At 36.4% G+C, this 20431-nt stretch overlaps 1 protein-coding gene across 2 annotated transcripts in view; it reads right to left on the bottom strand.

Annotated features, from left to right (window-relative positions):
• Epc2 (enhancer of polycomb homolog 2) overlaps positions 1-20431 on the bottom strand; it is a 113786-nt gene that overhangs the window by 10995 nt on the left and 82360 nt on the right. Inside the window, exons 4-10 of one of the 2 annotated variants that reach the window (XM_036184865.1) lie at positions 15599-15805; positions 9602-9750; positions 8660-8792; positions 6479-6673; positions 3396-3485; positions 2185-2330; positions 1731-2074 (exon numbers count right to left, since the gene is read on the bottom strand). In XM_036184865.1, the coding sequence (XP_036040758.1) occupies positions 1731-2074; positions 2185-2330; positions 3396-3485; positions 6479-6673; positions 8660-8792; positions 9602-9750; positions 15599-15805 (1264 nt within the window). The remainder of the gene's footprint in view (positions 1-1730; positions 2075-2184; positions 2331-3395; positions 3486-6478; positions 6674-8659; positions 8793-9601; positions 9751-15598; positions 15806-20431) is intronic. The other variant, XM_036184866.1, reaches the window with a different exon arrangement.

Below are 20431 nucleotides of genomic sequence, written 5' to 3'. Positions count from 1 at the left end.
ATTGGGATTTCCCAGCTGGGAAAGGAAACTCAGCACTAATAATTTAATTCAGAAATATTCTTGAACAGGTAAAAATATATGCCTATCTTATTAGTCTTGACAATGCACAGCTTTCAAGACCAAAGCTCACTAAAGCGAGTAAATGACAAAGTTTAGTAATTTAATGGGATTCCCTTCCAGTTATTCAGCTGTTGTTTACGAAATGACTTCTCACTAGTACCTACATGCAGAGATTCACAGGTGGTCAATAGGTAAAGAAAAACTGACTGCTGAGTGCTCAGTTTTAAACCAAGCTTGCAAATCACCACATCCAATGTTCAGGGAATACTGAGGGAAGGGGACAGAAAGAATTAAGAGATGAATAACAGGGGAGGAAGGCTGTGAGATACTGTCTTATGCTTACAACAAGGTCATGGCATTCAGGAAGTCATAATAGCTGTGGCTGACTGCATGGAGCATAAACAAGAAGGAACCAGAAAATAAACACAGAGAGGAGAGGGTCTCATGGGTCCTACATGATCCACGGGAGCTAATGGCAATCTAGGGCTGCTGGAGGAGAGGAAGTCAGTTGTCTTCAGTGACATACTGGTGAGTCCAGGGGATAGGCTCACTCTTTTGCCCACAGTAGGGGCCATGATTAGACCCAGTGAGTCTCCCAAACACAAAACGCACAACAAAGCAAAAGGACAAGAAACTGGGATAGGGACTTGAGTGGAAGAGAGGCTTTGAAAAGGCTGAGAGGAAAACAAGAAGGAGGGGAGGAAGGAATTTCACCAGAATATAATACTATTTATGTGCATAAAATTGTTAAAGAATACATTGTTTTAAAAACGAAATAAGACGTTTTTAAGAAAGGCTACTTAACGGTATTAAATCACACATTTTCACTGGATACCATGCATAATTGCAGTGTATACATTATAAACATATTTCTAAACTATATATATTTGTAAACATGTGATAAGATTACTCACAGAATAAATCAAAATTACATTTTAGAATGTTTGGATATTGAAATTATTTACAAATAGTAAATTATCAATTATTTACAAATCATAAAAATACTAAATTAATTTGAACACAAACTCGTCATGTGTGTGTGTGTGTGTGTGTGTGTGTGTGTGTGTGTGTGTGTATTTTCTTTATGAGACAGGCTTCAAACTAGCTATGCACTCAAAGATGACCTTGAACTCCTGATCTTCCTGCCTCTACATTCCAAATTTTGAGATTATAAGCACACGTCACCACATCTAGCACAGTATCTCTTAAAATGAAAAAGATCTTTCTGATCTCAACTAAAAAGGTAAGCTATCAGACCAAAATCACTACTCAGTGAGCCTCCTTTCAAAAAAAAAAAAAAAAAAAAATCATTTTCCAGAAAGGTTTTCAATAGAACTCTTAAGGAGCAATGTTTACATTCCATCCAAATTAATGAATAATTAAAAAAATAAGTAGAGAGTATTGTACAATGATTATTGGGAGGCAACTAATAAGCAGTATAAACTCACAGGGAACACTGTGTTCAGCCCACACATTTGCCATACCAGACATTCACATGCCAACCAAATTAGTAGGGGTATGTTTCTTATGCTGAAAACTAAAAACAAAATTTATTTTCCAAGTAGAAGTAGGAAAATAAGTGTCCAAAATTTAGTATGAGTTAACTTATCACATAATGGACATGAAGAAGAGTAGCAATAGAGACTTGGGGCATATCTCTTGATGCTTACCTGATATGCCGTTCTTGCTGGTGTTCAATAAAGCTACAGATGCTGCAGAAACTCTTTTACTGCTCACAGTCTGCCCTGGTTTTCTTGAGGTACATTCTTCATTATCAATGTCCTGTACATTTAGTAGCCTTGGCTGGAAACACTGTAGTCGACATGATCTGATATTGCTTAATATTTCAGAAAGAGACAGTCTATTTTCACAAGGTTTACTGGAAGCATTGGTCCGAGAGAAATTAGAAGAAAAGTCTATAGTTTGGGAAGAGCTTGAAGAACCATTCAGCATCTCAGGGTCTATCTGTTTGAGGACTGGGTCATGGTCTGTAGATATTCGGTCCATTATGACCCTGTAAAGCAGTAAGACACACGTGTATATCATATATAAAATACATAGCTGTTTCTCTATGGCTTCCTTCCCTTTCAGCTAGAAAATGAAAGCAAGGTCAAAGGAGCTTACCTTCCACCTCTGCCAATTCGCCTCCGTGCAAATCCTATACATCTTCTTGGAACTGTAAGTGTGGTGAGACAATGCTTATACCTCAACTTATCTAGGTCTGCCAACTCTGAATTTTCACACGTATGGTTAGCTTGGTCCAAACGAGGCTGCAGAGAGAGAGAGACAGCAAAAAATAAATAAATAAATAAAAATAACTCATAGAGTAATTACGAAAGGAAGAAAAGTTAAATCATGATAAAAAATAAAATGACAGTATTAGGAGAACAATTAAAATTTAGATGAAAACCTAAGAAGAGTATGTTTTAATATTTATTTATACATAGGGAGTGGATGAAATTATGAACTAATTTTTTTCAGGGGGTGTGCTAGAGATAACTGAAAGTTGAAGTGTATGCACAGGTTAAGCTTAAGCATTCTCTTTACTTTTAAGGACTGGAGAGCCTATTTCGTGGCCTTTCCATTCTATGTATCATTCTGTTTTCTGTCTATTCTGTCCCCCTCTATAGTAGTTTTTACCATCCTTTATCAGCCTAACTTGAAAACAAATCCTCATCCTTCCTACATCAGGTCTACCCTCAAAAAAAGCTGTCTATGTGAGTATAGCGTAATGCAATCACACGGTTCCTACAAACCATGTTAAAAGGGTAAAACCACCTTTACTACTCTATAGTTATTACACTTGATGGAAAACGTTAGCATTGGAAAGTCAAGGTTATTCTCTAACACTGCGCCCAAAATGGGACATCAATAAAACAAAGAGATTTCTAAATGTGTCTCAAGTTTATAGATACAATTATCAGACAACACTGGCATGAAAGAAGTTTAAAAATTGTACTTACTGGGTATATAACACACACACACACACACACACACACACACACACACACACACACAACCTCATCAGTGAAAACCCAGAAGCTATCAAAAGTTCTGAAGACAACTTAGACATGTGCAATTAATTTTCATAATTAAAGCTCCAAATGAAATAATTTTTAAAATATGAAATGTCTATTTCCAAGAAAAGGATTCTGATATCCTTTGAAAGAATTTGGTATCTTTCATCTACTTTTGTTGGTATTCACACACTACAGGAGGCATAAAATAAAAAATACTGATGCACTTCCCACTTTTAGACTCAGCCTAAGTTACCTTGACATGAATGATCTGTTAATGCCAGCTCACAAAAATATCACAAAATATAAAGTTCTTACAGCATAATACTGGCATCCCGCCCGCCTTCTGAAAGCACAGGGACCATCAGGATCATTTTCTTCTTCGGGTTCTGATGCTGGAGATGGCACCTGTATAAAACAGGTGTTCCATTTAGCAGTTATCAGGTTAACAGATCAATGTACATAAAGATCGAAAATAAAATCAGGCCACAAACACATCTGCTACATCCAGCAGGTAACTAATTTGCCCCAAACATTTAAAAACTGTTATGTAAATATTTTCTGTGGCTATAAATCTGTATTTTTAAGATTCATTTTTGCATCTAAGTACCCATGGTATTTTCTTGTTTCTGAACATAAATGCTAGATTTAAGAATTAGTTTAGTTTTTATATATATCCCATTTACATAAAGTCATAAATTGTGCAGTCATAAATACTTGGTGACAGTTATGCTTCCCCTATAGGTAGTTAGTTGTATTTTTATTTAGAAACTCCTCTTTTTTTTTTTTTGGAAACTTCTTTCTGTAATAAAGCCAAATGCTAGGAAGAAAAGGGCATTGGATGCCTGGGAACCAGAGCCACAGAAGCTGTGAGGTGCCATGTAGGTGCTGGAAGCAAACCTAGGACCTCTTTAAGAACAGCAAGTGATCTCAACCACCAAGCCATCTCTCTATCCCCTTAAATTCCTGCTTAAACCTAACAGGACAGAAACAAAATCAGAAGAGAGAAATTTGCTAAAGCATATAAACAGATTGGTTGCTGAGAGAAAGTTTAAGATCACAACAGTAGAGCAGAAGTATAAAGACTTGAGTTGCTACATTAAAAAGGATTTTTCCAGGACCAGACGCTACCAGCCAAATATCCTTATATAATCTGAAGGGGAACCCTAGGGGATAGCACTGAGTCATTAGAGCACATTTTATGTCATAAAAGCAGGGTAAATGATATTATGTCAAATATACTGATACATCAGGGAAACAATAAATATAAATGTCCACCCTAATTGTTAAACACTATAAAAACCTTAGTACTTAAGTTTTAGTTGTCTTACAATTTTACTCTGCAGTACATCTTTTTCTCACAAATGCCTGCTTAATCATATTTACTTGGCACGGTTTTGAACCTCACAAATCCCTTATTCCTTTTTAGAGAGGAATTTTTTTTTCTCTCTACATTAATTCCAAACTGGGTCACCTTGGGGAAAGGGCATTTGTTTGAGGTTCCACTATCCCTTCAATACCCCATAGAGGAGAAAGGCACAGAGTTAATTCTCCTTCCTAAGATATCAACTCTCAAACTCAAAACTATAAAGAAATTTTAACAATTTGGTTCCTCTGCAAGTATCTACCTCTTCTAAAACAGATAAAGAGGTGATACAAAGTGTCTGACAATTCTTTGCATGAAGCACTTTATTCCTTCCTAACTCTCCCTCCCTAGGGAAGGACTTCAGCATGCACAGAAAGGTAACAATGTGTCAGCAATAACAGAAGAAGCTGACTATAATCAGAGTAGACATGGGGCTTCTTCCCAACTACAATGTTAGTCAGCCTGGTTATAATACTCTCTTAAGGTTATGTATTCCCTTGTTCCTTGTCTATTGGACAACATGCTATCTTCCTGAAATCCACCCCTGGGAAAATTTAGAAGAGCTATAGTTACAGTAATACCTACATTATTTAGTGACACCAGGGTATAGGAAAGCAGTTCTCAGTAAAAACAAACAAAACAAACAAACAAAAAATGAAAGTTGAGTAAGACCTAGTAACAGGTTCCAGAGCATAGGCAAGACTTTCTAGGTTCTCACTAGTACTGACAGTAACCTACTCTGCAAGTTTTACATGAATTTATTTAATTACATCATTTGCTGACTTAAGCCTTTAATAATTTCCCATTTGCCTACATCATCCCTTCCATCTTTTCCTCTCTCTCCTGTTTGACTCCAGCAATGCCAAACTGGTACATTCTCCTCTCACAATGCTGAATCTGCTGGGAGAGTCTCGATTTCCTCTACCCGAAAGAACTCGATAGGTTCACTGTTACATTCCTCATTTCTTCAGAATGGTCACCTGATGACTGCAAAGGGTTATCCCACACTAACTGGATGACTTGGCTGACAAATGTACTGACTGATTTCATTCAGTGGTTCTCAAGAACATATAAAACAAAGCATATTTCTGTGCACTTACTAATACATATGGGCACCGGAGTATCATTTGGGGGAGGAAAAGCAAGTTGGTGGCAGGGTAAACAAGTAATATAGCCACAGGAGGCACATTTTATGACCTGGATTTTAAATGGCTGCAACAATAAAAGGCTTTACACACAGTGTTGCTTCTAAAGCTGTATTTTTGATGTTGGCTTTTAAAAGAAAATTTATTTTAAGTAAATAAAACTATTAAACTATGACACATCTGATAGTAGATTCAAGTTGTTACTATATTTTCTTGTGAATGCTTTATAGATCATATAGAAAGAAGAAAAACAGGTTATTGTCAGACCAGGTGATTTTTGAAAAATGATCTGATCCTATATATAAAATAAAACTCTTGTTTTAAAAACAACACTGATGAAAATGACATTAAAAGAATTTTATCCTAAATACTTTGCCATGAAACTGTTGAATAGTAAACAAGGAATTTTTCACAAGTTAAAAGTTTAATTAGTTCTTCTAAGTCTTCTTTAAAGTAAAATAGCTATTACCTGACAAATAATAAAATTTGCATTAACCATAAAAACTATTATGTTGGTAGAGTATGACAGAAAGTCAACTGCTGGCAAATATTGTACTCATGTTGAGATGTCTTCAAATACTGACATCCTGGACTCAGTAAAGCTATTTCTAAAAGGCCATTTTACAAATAGGAAGAAGACAAAGATGCTTGTTTTTATAAAAGGGGAAACCTGAAACTAACTGTCCCACAGAATACATCTCTACATCTGACAGAAAATAACAGTAAATACTGTGAGTGACACGTGTGTAGACATGTATACTTATGAAATATGTAGAAATGTTTTATAACACTGGGTGAGCGAAGCAGAAGCAAGACTAAGATGCCAATTACAAAATACAGCAAATCAAGGAGCAGGAGGACATGTGTTTAAAACAGTTTCAAACAAGCACCTGTGGAAATTCATCTTCATCTGAGCTCTGAAAGTCATATTGCTTAATGTCACTCTTATTGATCACAGGCAATGTCTCAGGAGTGGGCTGCGGAGGGGCTATCACAGCCTCTGCCAACTTAGGCTTCTTTGGGTACTTCTTCTTTTGACGAACCACCTCAGAAGCCTCTTCTTTCAAAGACAAATGATGAGGGTGCTGTTTACGTGTCGGATTTTCCCCCAAAAGGAAGAAATGAAAATCATTTTAGAAATCATGAAAAACTATGCTGCTCTTTGAAAAAACATACACTTTTCTTTAGGAGTGAATTTTAATTATTGTTTTAAGTAAGAAAACTTTATTATGGTCACAAACTGAAACATGATTTAGATTTACTTTCTGTAATTTATAATGAAAAATAATTATAGTGTTTAAGTTTGGTTTTTATGAATAGTTAAACTGTAATTTTTAGATTGTCATATTATCATACCATTCAGTATTTTAAAGTATTTAAATTTAATTCTTAGTTAAATCCACTGTGCTGAACAAAATTCATTACTTTATTTTAAAACATAACTGAATTAGATCACAAACTTATTAATTTAGTTAGTTCTACATTTATTTCATATTTTAAAAACGTCTACATGTGGTAATCTTTTGAGAAAAATAGTATGAGCTAGACAAACCCCTTCATTTTTTTGCACCATATAATTCTTGCCCTGACTGAACAATCATCAAATGGTTCTCTAGTACCCCAGGGTTCTGTGGAGTCCATCTGGCAAAGGGGCTGACTGAAGGGTTGGGCTCCTCCTCCTTTCCACAAAGCAGAGACCTGTTTCTATTTTATTTACTGGTTGGTATTGCTTTTCATAAAAGGAGAATTGCGACTTTAAAAAAAAGTGCTGGAAATGACTGCTCTGAGCAACAAAGTAAAAACAATATTAAAAGTGTAAAATTATTAAGGAAATTAGATAATGAATCATGTAGCCAAAATATTAAAATTACCTTAGAATGAGAAACAGAACATACAACAGAAATGCTTTTTGAGGGACAGATTATACTTAATAAAAAATAAGCTACTTGATAGAAATGGATAATTGGATATAAACTACTAGATCAAAAGGAAAACTAAATTCTCAGCAATTTTCTATGTTTTAAGGTGGGAAAAATGAAAATTAAATATAGTAACTATATGTGTAGGGTAAGACAATAATGTGTTACACTGTATCTCTAAAAATAATAGTTAGGCTATTTTTATTGACTTAGATAAGACCTAAAGTAAGATTCAATGTAATTCTATCAATCATTATAGATTAAAATTTTTTATTCTAAAATTTTATGTAATGATACTCTCAGGAAAAGCTCTGACTGATACAAAGTAGATTGATTAAAAAGTAGTTTTCACAGTGACATTTGTTGTGCTGGTAACTTTTTTTGGCTCTCTTTGAGAGTGATTCAAAGGGAATTGGGTGGGTGGGCTAGATGCCTGTGATTAATAAGAACCTGCTGGTTGAACTGACATGCACTGAATGAGGAGGAGTCATACTGCTCCACATTCTTCCTTGGTGTTTAAAAATGAACCCATGAAAAACAATGACATTTTAAAGATGAATTTTCCACAAACACCCAAGTCACTTATAAAATCTTGCTGCAGGCAAGCCTCTACTTACTGTTTAGATGCCTCAGGTCAACGCTTATTTAAATCTAAGCTTCTTAAAATGAAAGACTCTATCAAGTTTTACATACCCAAGTTAAATAGTACTTAAATACATCAAATGAGCACTAAATAAAAAGCCTTCTTTAACCTAAAAATAAAGTGTTCATCAAGGCCAGCTCTTTTACTGGGAATAAACCATGTTCCCGAATACAGAGGACTTTCTAAAGTCAATCAAGGTATGTAACTGGCAAATGATGGTTCTGGCAATGACCCGGTTCTCTAGAGAAGCAGACAGCACATCAAAACAATGCACTTTGGGAGACACGAACTCAAACTGTAATGTGACGCTTACTAGCTATGATCTAGAAGTCACAGAGGAGAGTTCTTGAGGGGATTAATGGGTCAGCTGTATATAAAACACCCATCAAATCAGTGGCATGATAATAAAAAACAACAACAAAGAAACCCATGCTATTTACTTTCTTCTTTTGCCACCATATTACGTAATCAATATTACCACCCATGATTCTCTCCAAAGAATTATTTACCTTAGTTTTACATTCTTGAACTTTGTGGTGGTTTCCATTATGAAGAGTTGCTGGTGTGGCATATAACTCTTTTTCTGATCTATTAACTTTCACTTCATTAAGGATTTCACCCCCATAATCTCCCAGATGATATCTTGGAAAGATAATAAAGTATAAGAAAAAAAAAAGCAGAGTTTAATGAAAGAAAAATATATTTAAAATGATGACATTTTAAGTAACTGAATGAGTAAAACAGAACTATCAATTTTGGGGGGTGGGAAGAGATGAGACAGAGCCTCAAGTGTGCAGGTGGCCTCAAACTTGCTTCAACTCCTGATCCTCCTGGGTAAACCTCAACTGCTAAAATTACAGGTATATGCCACTAAGCCTAGCTTTAGGATAGCAGATTATTGTTAAAGAGAAAAGTTACAGAAAAAACAAGTTCATATTTGAGATTCAGTTAAAAACATAACAAACAAGAAACCTGAAAAATGACTAAGGCATATAATACATGAATTTCTCACATTAAAGTATTTTATTAAGCACTGGGACTATTGCGTAGAATGTTTACTTCAGCATCACACAAAATTCCCTAAAACCGAATGGAACTTCAGTCTATTTAATTATGCAGGGGAATACTTTGTAGATCCTAATTCTTAAGAATAGAAACAGGAAACTTCACCTTTCAACCATTCATTTTCTTTAAACAGTGTTTAAGAAAAACTTAGGGCAAGATAACCCCTAGGTTTTGTTAAGAAAAGTACGACTCTGACAATATCTAAAAAGATCAATTCTCTATACCAAAATGCCCCCAAATGAAATCTAAACCATAATAATCTAATTTTAAAAACAACTAGTAACTACAAATCTTAAAAGGCAGCAATGAAATTCTACTCTATAATCGCTATCTACGGTCCCAAAGCCTGGCTCTCGTGGCCCTAGTACAAACAGTGGTAATGGTACCTTTTCTCCACGACTTCCAATGTTAAGTGCAATAATTCCCTTTTGGTTTTCTCTCTTCTCTTAATCATTTCCAAAATCGTTATGGCTCTGCTGAACTCCCGCCTCAGCTTCAGCATCTTTTCATAGGAGGCTTCATCATTCTTACGGTTCTTTTGAAATAATAATTTCAAAGAATAATGTAATTATCCATGTTTCCAGTTTCATTCAACAAGCTCTTACTAAATCTCAATTATTCTGTAAGTTTTAAATTATTAAAATAAACAAATAGCAAGCCCAAACAAACACAAATAGCAACTCCACAAGAACTTACCTGTTTAACTTTGAAAACTTAAGTACAAGCAATGTTCAGAAAAAAAAAAAATGTTGATAACTAATGCCACAGAAAGAATAATTCCAATGTAGAAAAAAATCCAACTGACATAAAACATAGCATATAAAAATTATAAAGTACTCCTATGGTAGTAATGTGCTACCAAATGATAAAAATAGCCTTACCAAGATTTAAAAGGTAGCCCACATGAGCGACTAACCATGTATCTATCCATCCAAATCTGTAGGGGGGAGCTAAAAGGTTCACAGCAATAAACTATTGCTGTGGGATGGTCTTTCTGTATGCTGTGAAAATGTGTTGCTACTATTGGCTAATAAAGAAGCTGCTATAGCCTATGGTAAGACAGAATAGAGCCAGGTGGGGAATGCAAGCAGAGACAAGGAGAAGAAGGCGGAGTGAGAGGAGATGCTGAGAGCCGTCCAGGGAAGCAAGGTGGAATAAAGCACAGGTAAGACCACGAGTCAGTGGCAATACATAGATGAACAGAAATGGGTTAATTTAAGTTGTAAGAGCTAGTTAATGATAAGCCTGAGCCATAGGCCAAAGTTTGTAATTAATATAATAAGCCTCTGTGTGTTTACTTGGGACTGAGCAGCTGTGGGACACAAGGAAACTTCTGGCTACACAATATAATCAAGATCAATGACAAAATTTCACTTCCAGCAACTCAGAAAACTGAAAATAGTATAATGAGCACCTAAAGAAATGGGATTCTCATGCTTCAAGGAATACCTCATTGAAGGGGATGAAAGAGATCTAGCAAAAAACTTTAGACTTCAGAGTATTGCTAACTTCTTACCTATAAGAATAAAGCATAACTTCAACTAAAAGATGGCTTTGTTACAGTAAGCAGCATTCATCAGAATATAAAATCACCTATGATGTATGCTTTAAATGTCCTCATAGTGTCTAATTTATACAGAGCCACGTTTAAACAAAGACCTCTAATACTCCTCAATTGGCAGAGAGACCTACACTTAAGCAATCTTTTCATTCTTAACAATTAGATATATTAGAAAGAATCTAATCTAATCTAATCTAAAGGTAATTTGCAGAACACAGTTTTAAGCAATTTTGGCGAGTAAACAGGAAACAATAACTTGTAACTGAAAAAAATTAACATGATCAACAACAAACATTAAAGTACCTACTATTCTGCTAATACTCTATGTGCTTCCCAAATATGTGTATATGCATCAACACATATGAGACACAAATAATCAAAAGATGAATATTCATGAGGCCATATCCACCTAAAGTACTCTTCCTAACCTTTTCTTTCCTCTGCTGTGCCCCTTCTACTCTTCAAAAATTTATTTTTAAATAATTTCAGACATACAAAGTTACAAAAATAGCACAAATACTTTCTATGGATATTTAACCTGATCTCCTAACGGTTTAAAGTTTAACTAGCTTTTATCTCCAGTTATGTGTATAAATATACATAATATTTGCAGTATTTCCAAATTTGAGATGAACAAATGTCCCTTAATATTGCAATCTGCTTTTACAAAAACAATGATGTTTTCATATAATCACAACACAGTGATCACAATCTGGAAACTAAGATCAATAGAGTATTAGTGAGACAGTATTTTTATTTTCAAAATTAATTTTTTGCAAGTCTGACTCAGGATTAAATACTGTTTTTAGTAGTTATACTTCTAATACCTCATTATTTGGAAAATTTCCATTTTTCTGTCATCGTCATGATCCCATTTTTTAAATGGAGAATATTTATTTTTGTAGTGTATTTCTCAATTTGAGTTCCACTGATGTTTTTCCATGATTACATTCAGGTTGTATGTTTTGGGCACAGCTACCACAGAAATGATGCTGACTCTGTCTCACACCCTATCAAGAGTTAGATACCACAATTTGTCCTATGTCAGGTTTAACTACTAAAATATTCTTTTCCCTTTTAAATTAACCTAATATGTTGTATAACTACATAAGCATTGTGTGTTCTTAAAATTTCCCTCATTAGTTTAGTGTTCAATGGTTCTTTCACATGAAATCATTATTAGTATTGTGGCTGCCAAATGGTAAAGTTTAAACTGTTTTTGTTGATTTTTTTTTTTTTTTTAAGTTTTGATATCTAAAGAAAAAGTTGTAATGAATGGATAAAGAAAATGTACATATACATAGTGGAAACTTTTTTAGCTATAAAAATGAAATCATATTTAAAAGAAAATAGATAAAATTGGAGAGTAATATGTTAAACAAAATAAGGCAAGATTCAGAAAAACAAATACTACATTTTTCCCCATGTGTAGAATCTAGATTTAAATTTGTGTGTGCACAGATGTGTATATGTGTGGTCATGAAAACAGAAAGAGGATCAATAGATCTTGGAGGGGTGGTGATACATGAGACATGAGGCATAAGGAAAGACTGTGATGATCTGAAAGAAAATGGCCCCCAAAGGAAGTGGCACTATTAAGTGTGGCCTTGTTGGAGGAAGTGTGTCATAGTGGGGTGGACTTTGAGAGTGTGTCACTGTGGGGTGGACTTTGAGAGTGTGTCATAGTGGGGTGGACTTTGAGAGTGTGTCATAGTGGGGTGGACTTTGAGGTGTTTTGCTCAAGCTTCTCTCAGTGTGACTGTCAGTCAACTTCCTGTTGCCTGCAAGATGTAGGACTCTTAACTCCTCCAGCAGCACATCTGCCTGCATGCCACCATGCTCCCTGCCATGAGGATAATGGAATGGACCTCTGAAACTGTAAGTGAGCCCCCTCAATGAAATGTTTTCCTTATAAGAGTTGCTGTGGTCATGGTGTCTCTTCACAGCAAGAGTAATCCTAACTAAGACAATCTGCAGGTGTTAAGAGGACCAGCAGGTGGAGAACAGTGTTAGGAATGGGAGAGATAGCATAAAGACATACATGAAACTTATGTTTGACTTAAAAACATTCACATGTTTCCAGACTCTGTCTTAATCTCCCTTTTAAGTAAGTAAGGGCTCATGGCTATTCTGTGAGCTATGACTCATTACTCTCATTATTTTGATGCTTAAACTTTCCCAGCTCCCTTCAGGTTGGCTCCTGTGCCCTACTATGGCGCCAATGTTCTCATTTTCGTGCACAGCAGAATCCTTCTCTCAGTTTTATCTTTATACTTCATCACCATTAAAATCAATAGTTCAAACTGATACTGTTTCTATTCTCTTCAATTGGCATTTCTCTCTAGTTTCTAACCCTTTCTGTAACTGTCCCTGCTTGGGGCCAGCTTATGTTGCTTTAAAGACTTTTTCATTTATGTTTTATTTTATCTTAATGATACGTGTGTATGCAGTTATGTGTACCATGAGTGCAAGTGCCCACAGAAGCCATAGATAGGTGTTAAGTTACCCTGTAGCTGAAGTTACAGAAATTGTGAACTGCAAATCAAACTTAGCTCTTCTCCAAGAGCATCTTTTCTAAGATGCTCTAACTGCTCCATCCCTCCAGCTCCTCAGCATTAACTCCCTCCCCCCCACCCCTCCTCTTTTAGCTGAGGATCAAACCCAGGGCCTTGTGCTTTAAGCGCTCTACCATTGAGCTAAATCCCCACCCCCTTTTCTTCTTATTGCAGCTATATATTATACTTCTGTACCTACCATCAAATCCCTAGGGAAGTGATTTTCAAACTACTGTCATTTGGAGTCAACTGCAGATCTTTTTGTAATGGAAGGTGATTCACAGGTGACTGATGTGCACAGGCAGAACTGCGAACCGGGGAGTTTCCCTTCCCACCCAATTACTTTTTCTGAGTCAGAGGTAGACAGATGGCACAGGCAAGGCAATAAATAAGACTGTATCTATGTAGTTAGCATATTAAATACACATGCTGATTAGGACTTTGTAACCAGTAAACTCAGATAAGATCATCTGGTGTAAAAATGTCCTAAAGTACTTATTAATATCCAAGTTAATTTTAGTTCAGTGAGTTATAGTTAAATTCTAGACTGCCCTGCAAACACTGCCATGCGAACAGTAGTCCTTTTGGCCTCTGCACAAGCTCTAAGTGTTTTTAAGTTTAATGAGGCAAAGAAAGGAATCAGGGCCGTGTTACCAGCAGTATTAGCCCTATAATGCCGCATCCTGCCCACCTCCTCTCTACCTAGTGTGTGGCATGATCTGTGGAGCACTTTGCCATCTTTCTCATCTTGAGACACAGTATACGTTTGTTAATAGCACCCAGTGCACGGCAGGGATAATCCATCTGGTCTACAATCGGAGAGAAGAATGAGAAACAAAGGCACTGAAAGGGAAACGCAGTACCCTGCAGAGGAGAATGAAAATAATGAGCCAGACTAAAGGCGAGAAGCAACGTCAGGAAAATTTGGTATTGGTGATTGAAATGTCTAATTTAAGAAACAGTTCCTAGTAATACATAGCACAATCCATTGCTAAAAAAGTATACTTTTATATCCAGAATGCCACTTACATGCAAATAAATCATCAATATCAAGGATTTCACACTAAAGGAGGCACAATACTACTTTCTTTGCAGAAAGGATTACTACTGGTCACATTTATTATGTAACCCAAATGCTGACACTGCTTTTCAAAGGCAACTGGTACTTCAGCTTTTCCATACTGACAAGTCTCTTTCTTCACAGCCAGTCTGCATGTAAACACAGGTGCTCTGCTCACAAACTTAGTTCATCTTAGTCTTTTCTAATGAAGATGTTACAACCTCAAAATCCTTAGCTCTTCTCAGTTAAGACTGGGGTGCTAAACTGAGAAATAGGTCTGTGCTAGTGCAGCCATATATTCTTGGGAAATCCATCCTCTTATGTTTAGGAAAATCACATTTCATAATAAAAACTCATACGAAAATTCTAGTTATTAACTAGAAGGAGAGTTTTTCCTAAAATATACAATCCCTGCATCTGCTGTATTTCACAGCTGTTATGTTAACAGCTGACGAAGATAAGCTTTCAGTGTTAGCAGAAACAAGAATCCACAGAAAATGCTTTGTTCCAAATTATAATTCTTCAGTTTTTATCTTAAGTGTTCCTGTTTCCTTGTGAAGTTAACAGAGTATGATACCATATGTAGTATTTACTGTTTCTTATGATAAATGAAAACCAGTGAACAATCCCCTGAAACAATACTTCCATTTTATTCTATATCATCATTCCACAGTATAAAATTTTATTTCTCTTCAATTCTGATGCACACTTCTGGGATTCAGATGTAGACATGTCTATTATTTTGAAATCTGACACAACTGACAATTAAGAAAGTGAGAAAAAGATGCCACTGTTACTTTTGGTAATTTCCAGAATAGGTTTGAAAAAGAACTCTTCCTTACTTCCTACAATCCCAAAACTTAGAGGCAACAAGACCATTTTCACTTGTAAGAACAAGACTACCATTTCAAAACTCCTCTGTAAGCAAGGAAAAGTAGTGTTCTGATTCTCAGCTTCTCAAATAGAAGTGATTCATGAGTGCATGTATAGTTTATTGAGGAACTCAAAACCCGCAACTGTATAAGCACACACAACTCTCCCTATGGCTCCAACTGGAAGTCCAGGGCAAGCCTAACAAATACTGTAAACACATGGTCAAAAGATCAACTGAAAAGTAGGCTTTCAGGTCATCAGCGTCTGGGCTCAAATGATGAATGTCAGTAAATACTATCAAGCTACATTCAATTAAATACAATGCGGACGTTACCTTCCGAGTCTGCATTTTCTCTGTTCTCCTCCGAAACGCAACGTAAGGGTCATTGTTGGTAGAGCCATCTCTTTTCTCTTGCTTAATCTGGGGGATGAGGGACGGCCCCCTGCAGTTTTTCCGTTTTCTCACCCAGTAGTCATATACAGCTTTAATAAGGTAATCGTCTTCATTTAGCAGCAGTTTTGCTTCTTGAAGTGTGACAAGCTAAACAGAAAACACAAGATGTCACCAAGGGCAATGTCGACAAAAGGCATGTTAAACTACAGCAACTGGAGAAACTGTGATTCATTTAAGTAACTACAATTAGATAGATATTGGGGTGGCTGTGAAGACATAATTCTACTCAACCTAACAAAAAGACTCATAAGTTAGGATGTCATTTAAAGAAATTAGTATTTTGCCCAGCAAGGTAGTGGCTCCACTATTTAAAATATTTGATAAGGGCCTGGGGAGATGGGGTTCAGTGAAGAACTACAACTAAAAAAGTAGAGAAAGAAAGAAAGCAGGTGTCAACCTCTGGACTACACACACCCACAAACATACTCACAGAAATACACACTCTCACATACACACACACACACACACACACACACACACACACACACACACACACATACACACATGTAAATATTTAATGAAGTTGGACGAGTGATACCTGGAAAGACTACTATTGATATGTCTTGTGTAAATGTTGGAAAAGAAGATACCTAGAAGTCTTAAAATTTTCTGATATTAGAAGATTCTACTATATTGAAATTCACTAGTTTCAAGTTTATTAGCATTTACCTGTTTGGTTTTCAGTAGAAATTAGAAGATATAAATTTCTTTTTATCCACCTTCAAAATATACTGTAACTCACTATGACTATTTTGAAACTGATAAATAAAAGGGCAGATTTCAAAATTATGCAATTTTGAATCCTTTGTATGAATGACATATATCTCACTAGCTGAGCTTGCTAAATGCTAGAAAGTTCTTGTTCTCGACACCCTTTGGTTTAAGATAGTGTTATAATGTTGATGTATCTCAAAATAAAATGTCTAAAAATTTGTTTAATCATATACACTGTCTTGCTCCTTAAGAAAACCAGAGCAGTCACTTACTTTTTAGCAGGATTCAATGGGGGTATCAGTTACTTACAATGAACTTGAAATTAGAAAAAGACCATGTCGTTTTAAGGCTGGGAAGACTTCCAGAAGTAATTTCACCCAAGCCACTTTATAGGAGAGTCCCTTTTCACAAGTTGAGATAGAACCTAAGACATGTTCCCTAGAAATCAGAAATAGCTAGGCAGTGGTGTCACACGCCTTTAATCCCAGCACTGAGGAGGCAGAGCCAGGTAGATCTCTGTGAGTTTGAGGCCAGCCTGGTCTACAGAGTGAGATCCAGGACAGGCAACAAAACTACACAGAGAAACCCTGTCTCGAAGAACTCCCCCCCAGCCCCCCCCCCCCAAAAAAAGAAGAAAAGAAATCAGAAATAAGCAGAAAGTTTTCTCACTAATATTATACATTTATCTCTATGTTACATAAAATCATCTGAAAAAGACACGACTCAACAAATAAATTTCTCATGTGAGTTCCTGTGTCGACGTAACTTTATGGAATAAATGTACTGAGTGCACTGGACTTCCCAAATTTATGTAGTGACTTTTTGGGTTGATTAACTGGTCTATTATAATTTGGCTGCCCTACCATACACACACAGACACAGACACACCCACAAACCATCCTTGCTACAACTGGAAGCCTAAACTAATTATGATCAGGTTGCTAGGACAGGAAAACAAATACTGTAAACACACGGTCAAAAGATTAACTGGAGCGAAGGCTTTCAGCAGGTCATCAATGTCACTGTGTTCAAGCGACTAATGATAGTCAACACTACCAAGCTGCATTCAGTTAAACCATTAAAACCTTGCTGCATCATGATCTTTTTCTAATTTAGAGTTCATTGTAAGCAACTGACAGCTCCATTATTACATCCTGCTAAACAGCTAATTGACTGGTCTGATCTTCTTAAGGAGCAAGACAGTGTGTATGATTAAGCAAATTTTTATACATCTTATTTTGAGGTAATCAGCATTATGCTGGCTGAATTCATAAAGGAGAAACAAACCCCTTAATGCCTATGTCAGAGCTCTTAGGGAAAGCATTTGTCACAGACCTGACAGTATCTTGAACCAGGGGAGTGCTGAGAACAAGAAGTTTCTCATATTAAGCCAGCCTGAGTATTGGGTTTACTTTTATATCTGTAATTCATACAAGGAAGAGAATATACTGATAATTCAACTCGGGTATTCAAATCCATGTGACAACTGAGTATAAAAAAGGACTAGTATTTCTAAACACACAATTTTAAAAATTACGCCTATTTAACTTGTATGAGTGTATGTAAATGCAGGCCTGCACATGCCACAGCTCCTGTGTGGAGGCAGAGGACAATTTTCAGGAGTAGGTTCTCGATTTCCATCTTGTTGGGGGCAGGGTCTTGTTTCTGCTGCTGCACTGTGAACTCTAAATTAACTAACATGTGAGCGTCTAAGTTATTTCCTATCTCTACTTACCTACCATCCTATGAGTACCAGGATTACAGATTTAGGCCACTGCATCCGACTTTTTGAATGAGTTCTGAGAACTGAATTCAGGCCATCAGGCTTGTTGTTGCTTTTACCTGCTAGCTATCTCCCTGACCCTCTAAACACGATCTTATGTAGCTTCAAATTATTAAAAGTTCTTGGAATGGTAATATAGATTCCTAAAGTCTACAAGAACAGGACTAGAACAAGGACTGACCTTTCTGTCCCATTTCTTTCTTGCATATCCATGTGTCCTTGGGAGAATGTAGTAGGTGAACTCAGGCCCTACTGCCGACTAGGCGAGCACTAATCTACTGACCTACACTGTTAGTCCAGAACAGACTTCCTGAAGCTTATAAAATCCTACCTCATACTGACAGCGTCACAGATCACTGGCAGTTCTCGTGTTCTGGAGGCCAGGAAAAACAATGCTGTACCATGCTGTGTGCGTGCCAGCTACTTGATCATTATGTTGCTGATACTGTTTTGCAATCTTTGCTAATTAAATCAAGAACTTAGTCTATTCATAGAGTGAGGGGAACAAGAGCTCTTTTCCAGTCGGCAGACCGAAAGTGAGATTCTTATGCCACACTCCTTACTATGTGACTACTTCCTTTGCTCCCGCATGCTCCAGAGGGAGGACTAAATCACCTCCATCTATGCCTCCTTTCTGGTGCTCTTTATCCAGCTTGCAATGTTGTTTTTGTTTTTTGTCATCTTTTTAAATATCCTATATTACAACTAACAAATTAACATACAATTTATAGTTAAACATTCTGACATTTTTTCCAATGTCAGCTATATTTTCCAAAAATCTATAAAAATCAACCCCCCATGACATGTATTTTATTGGCTTGTTTATGTGTAGTCCTGGTTTACAATCTGCCTCAGCTCTTCACTGCTGCAATTACAGGTAGGCACAATTATGCTGGGCTTTTCTACCACTTTGAAATAATTTTTTAAAACCATGCTTTTTTAAAAAGCATGCATTTTATTCACTAAAAAGCAGCGGAAGCTAGTAGTGACTGGCGAAAAGGTCTGTAGTAAATGTGTTACTTCTGAGACATTTCTGAGCTGCATGGTCACCTGGGCATCAAGAGACAGGGAGCAAACTCCTCACCACTGGGCTTTCTTTCCAGACCACTACAAGTTCAGTGGGTATCAAGGACCACTTAGTTTGCTGACAGACTTTAAAAACCTAAGGCCCTGCAATTCCCATATATTTTGAAAAGACAAATAAATTACAAAAGAAAATTAAAGGTTTTTTTATTTACAGAAGTCAAATGGGCAAAAAGGAAATATCATCAGCTCAGCATTAGTTCATATTGGAGAGAAAGGGAAAATAAACTAGGATAAATTGTCTAGCTAAAGAAACTCACAAAACGGAAATGAAAGCAAGACAAACCCACAGCTGAAAGAGAATGGGAACTTAGGACCGAGGACTGGTGAAATCAGACAGAGGCAGAGTACAGCAACTCTTCCTCTGGGAGAGCTCGCGTTTCTTCTCTGTGAGGGTGACTCTGCTACAGACCAGCTTTGTCTTACCTTTCTTCTTTCAAATAACTCACCATCGATATTACATTGAAAGTGTTAAATGGGACTTTTCTACCTTGTGTTCTCCAAGAATGAGAATCAACCGTCGGTTTACAATGGGCAGAGTGAAGGAGTGACATGAGTGTATGTAGCTAACACAACAAACATTTTTCACTTATCAGATGACTCCAAATGTACCACACAATTATGGAGAGGCAATGTGAGGAAAAAATACCAGCATTGAATTAAGTAGAAATATATACTGTAACACACTGAGTATTCTACAAGTATTAAAATGAAGAAAAAGCATTATTTTTATCAAGGGCCTAGAAAATGGAAAAGGTCTTCACACTACAGCAATGAAGATCTGACAGAATCACTACATCTAAGACAGGATCCCTGAGAAAGCACTGCAACACCAGCCATGTACTCTTCTCCAAAGGACATGTGTCCAAATCGAAAACGACTTCCATTTCAATTCTAAGCCTATTAATGCCACAGTTAAAGAACTCAATATGCTCTCTGTTCATAGGAAACCAAAGCTAATCCATTAAAATCATAGGATTGCCAGGCCTAGTGGCAAACACCTGTAATCTCAACAGTTAGGAGGTAGAGGCATGAGGATTAGGAGCTCTAGGCTAGTCTGATCTACATGAGAGCCTGTCTCAAAACAAAATGAAACAAACACCCCAAGCTAGCCAAACAAAAAAACACACTAT

Source organism: Onychomys torridus, chromosome 4 (genome assembly GCF_903995425.1).
Source record: "Onychomys torridus chromosome 4, mOncTor1.1, whole genome shotgun sequence".
Lineage (NCBI taxonomy): Eukaryota > Metazoa > Chordata > Mammalia > Rodentia > Cricetidae > Onychomys > Onychomys torridus.
Note: the sequence above shows the minus strand (reverse complement) of the source record. Positions and strands in the feature narration are given on the sequence as shown.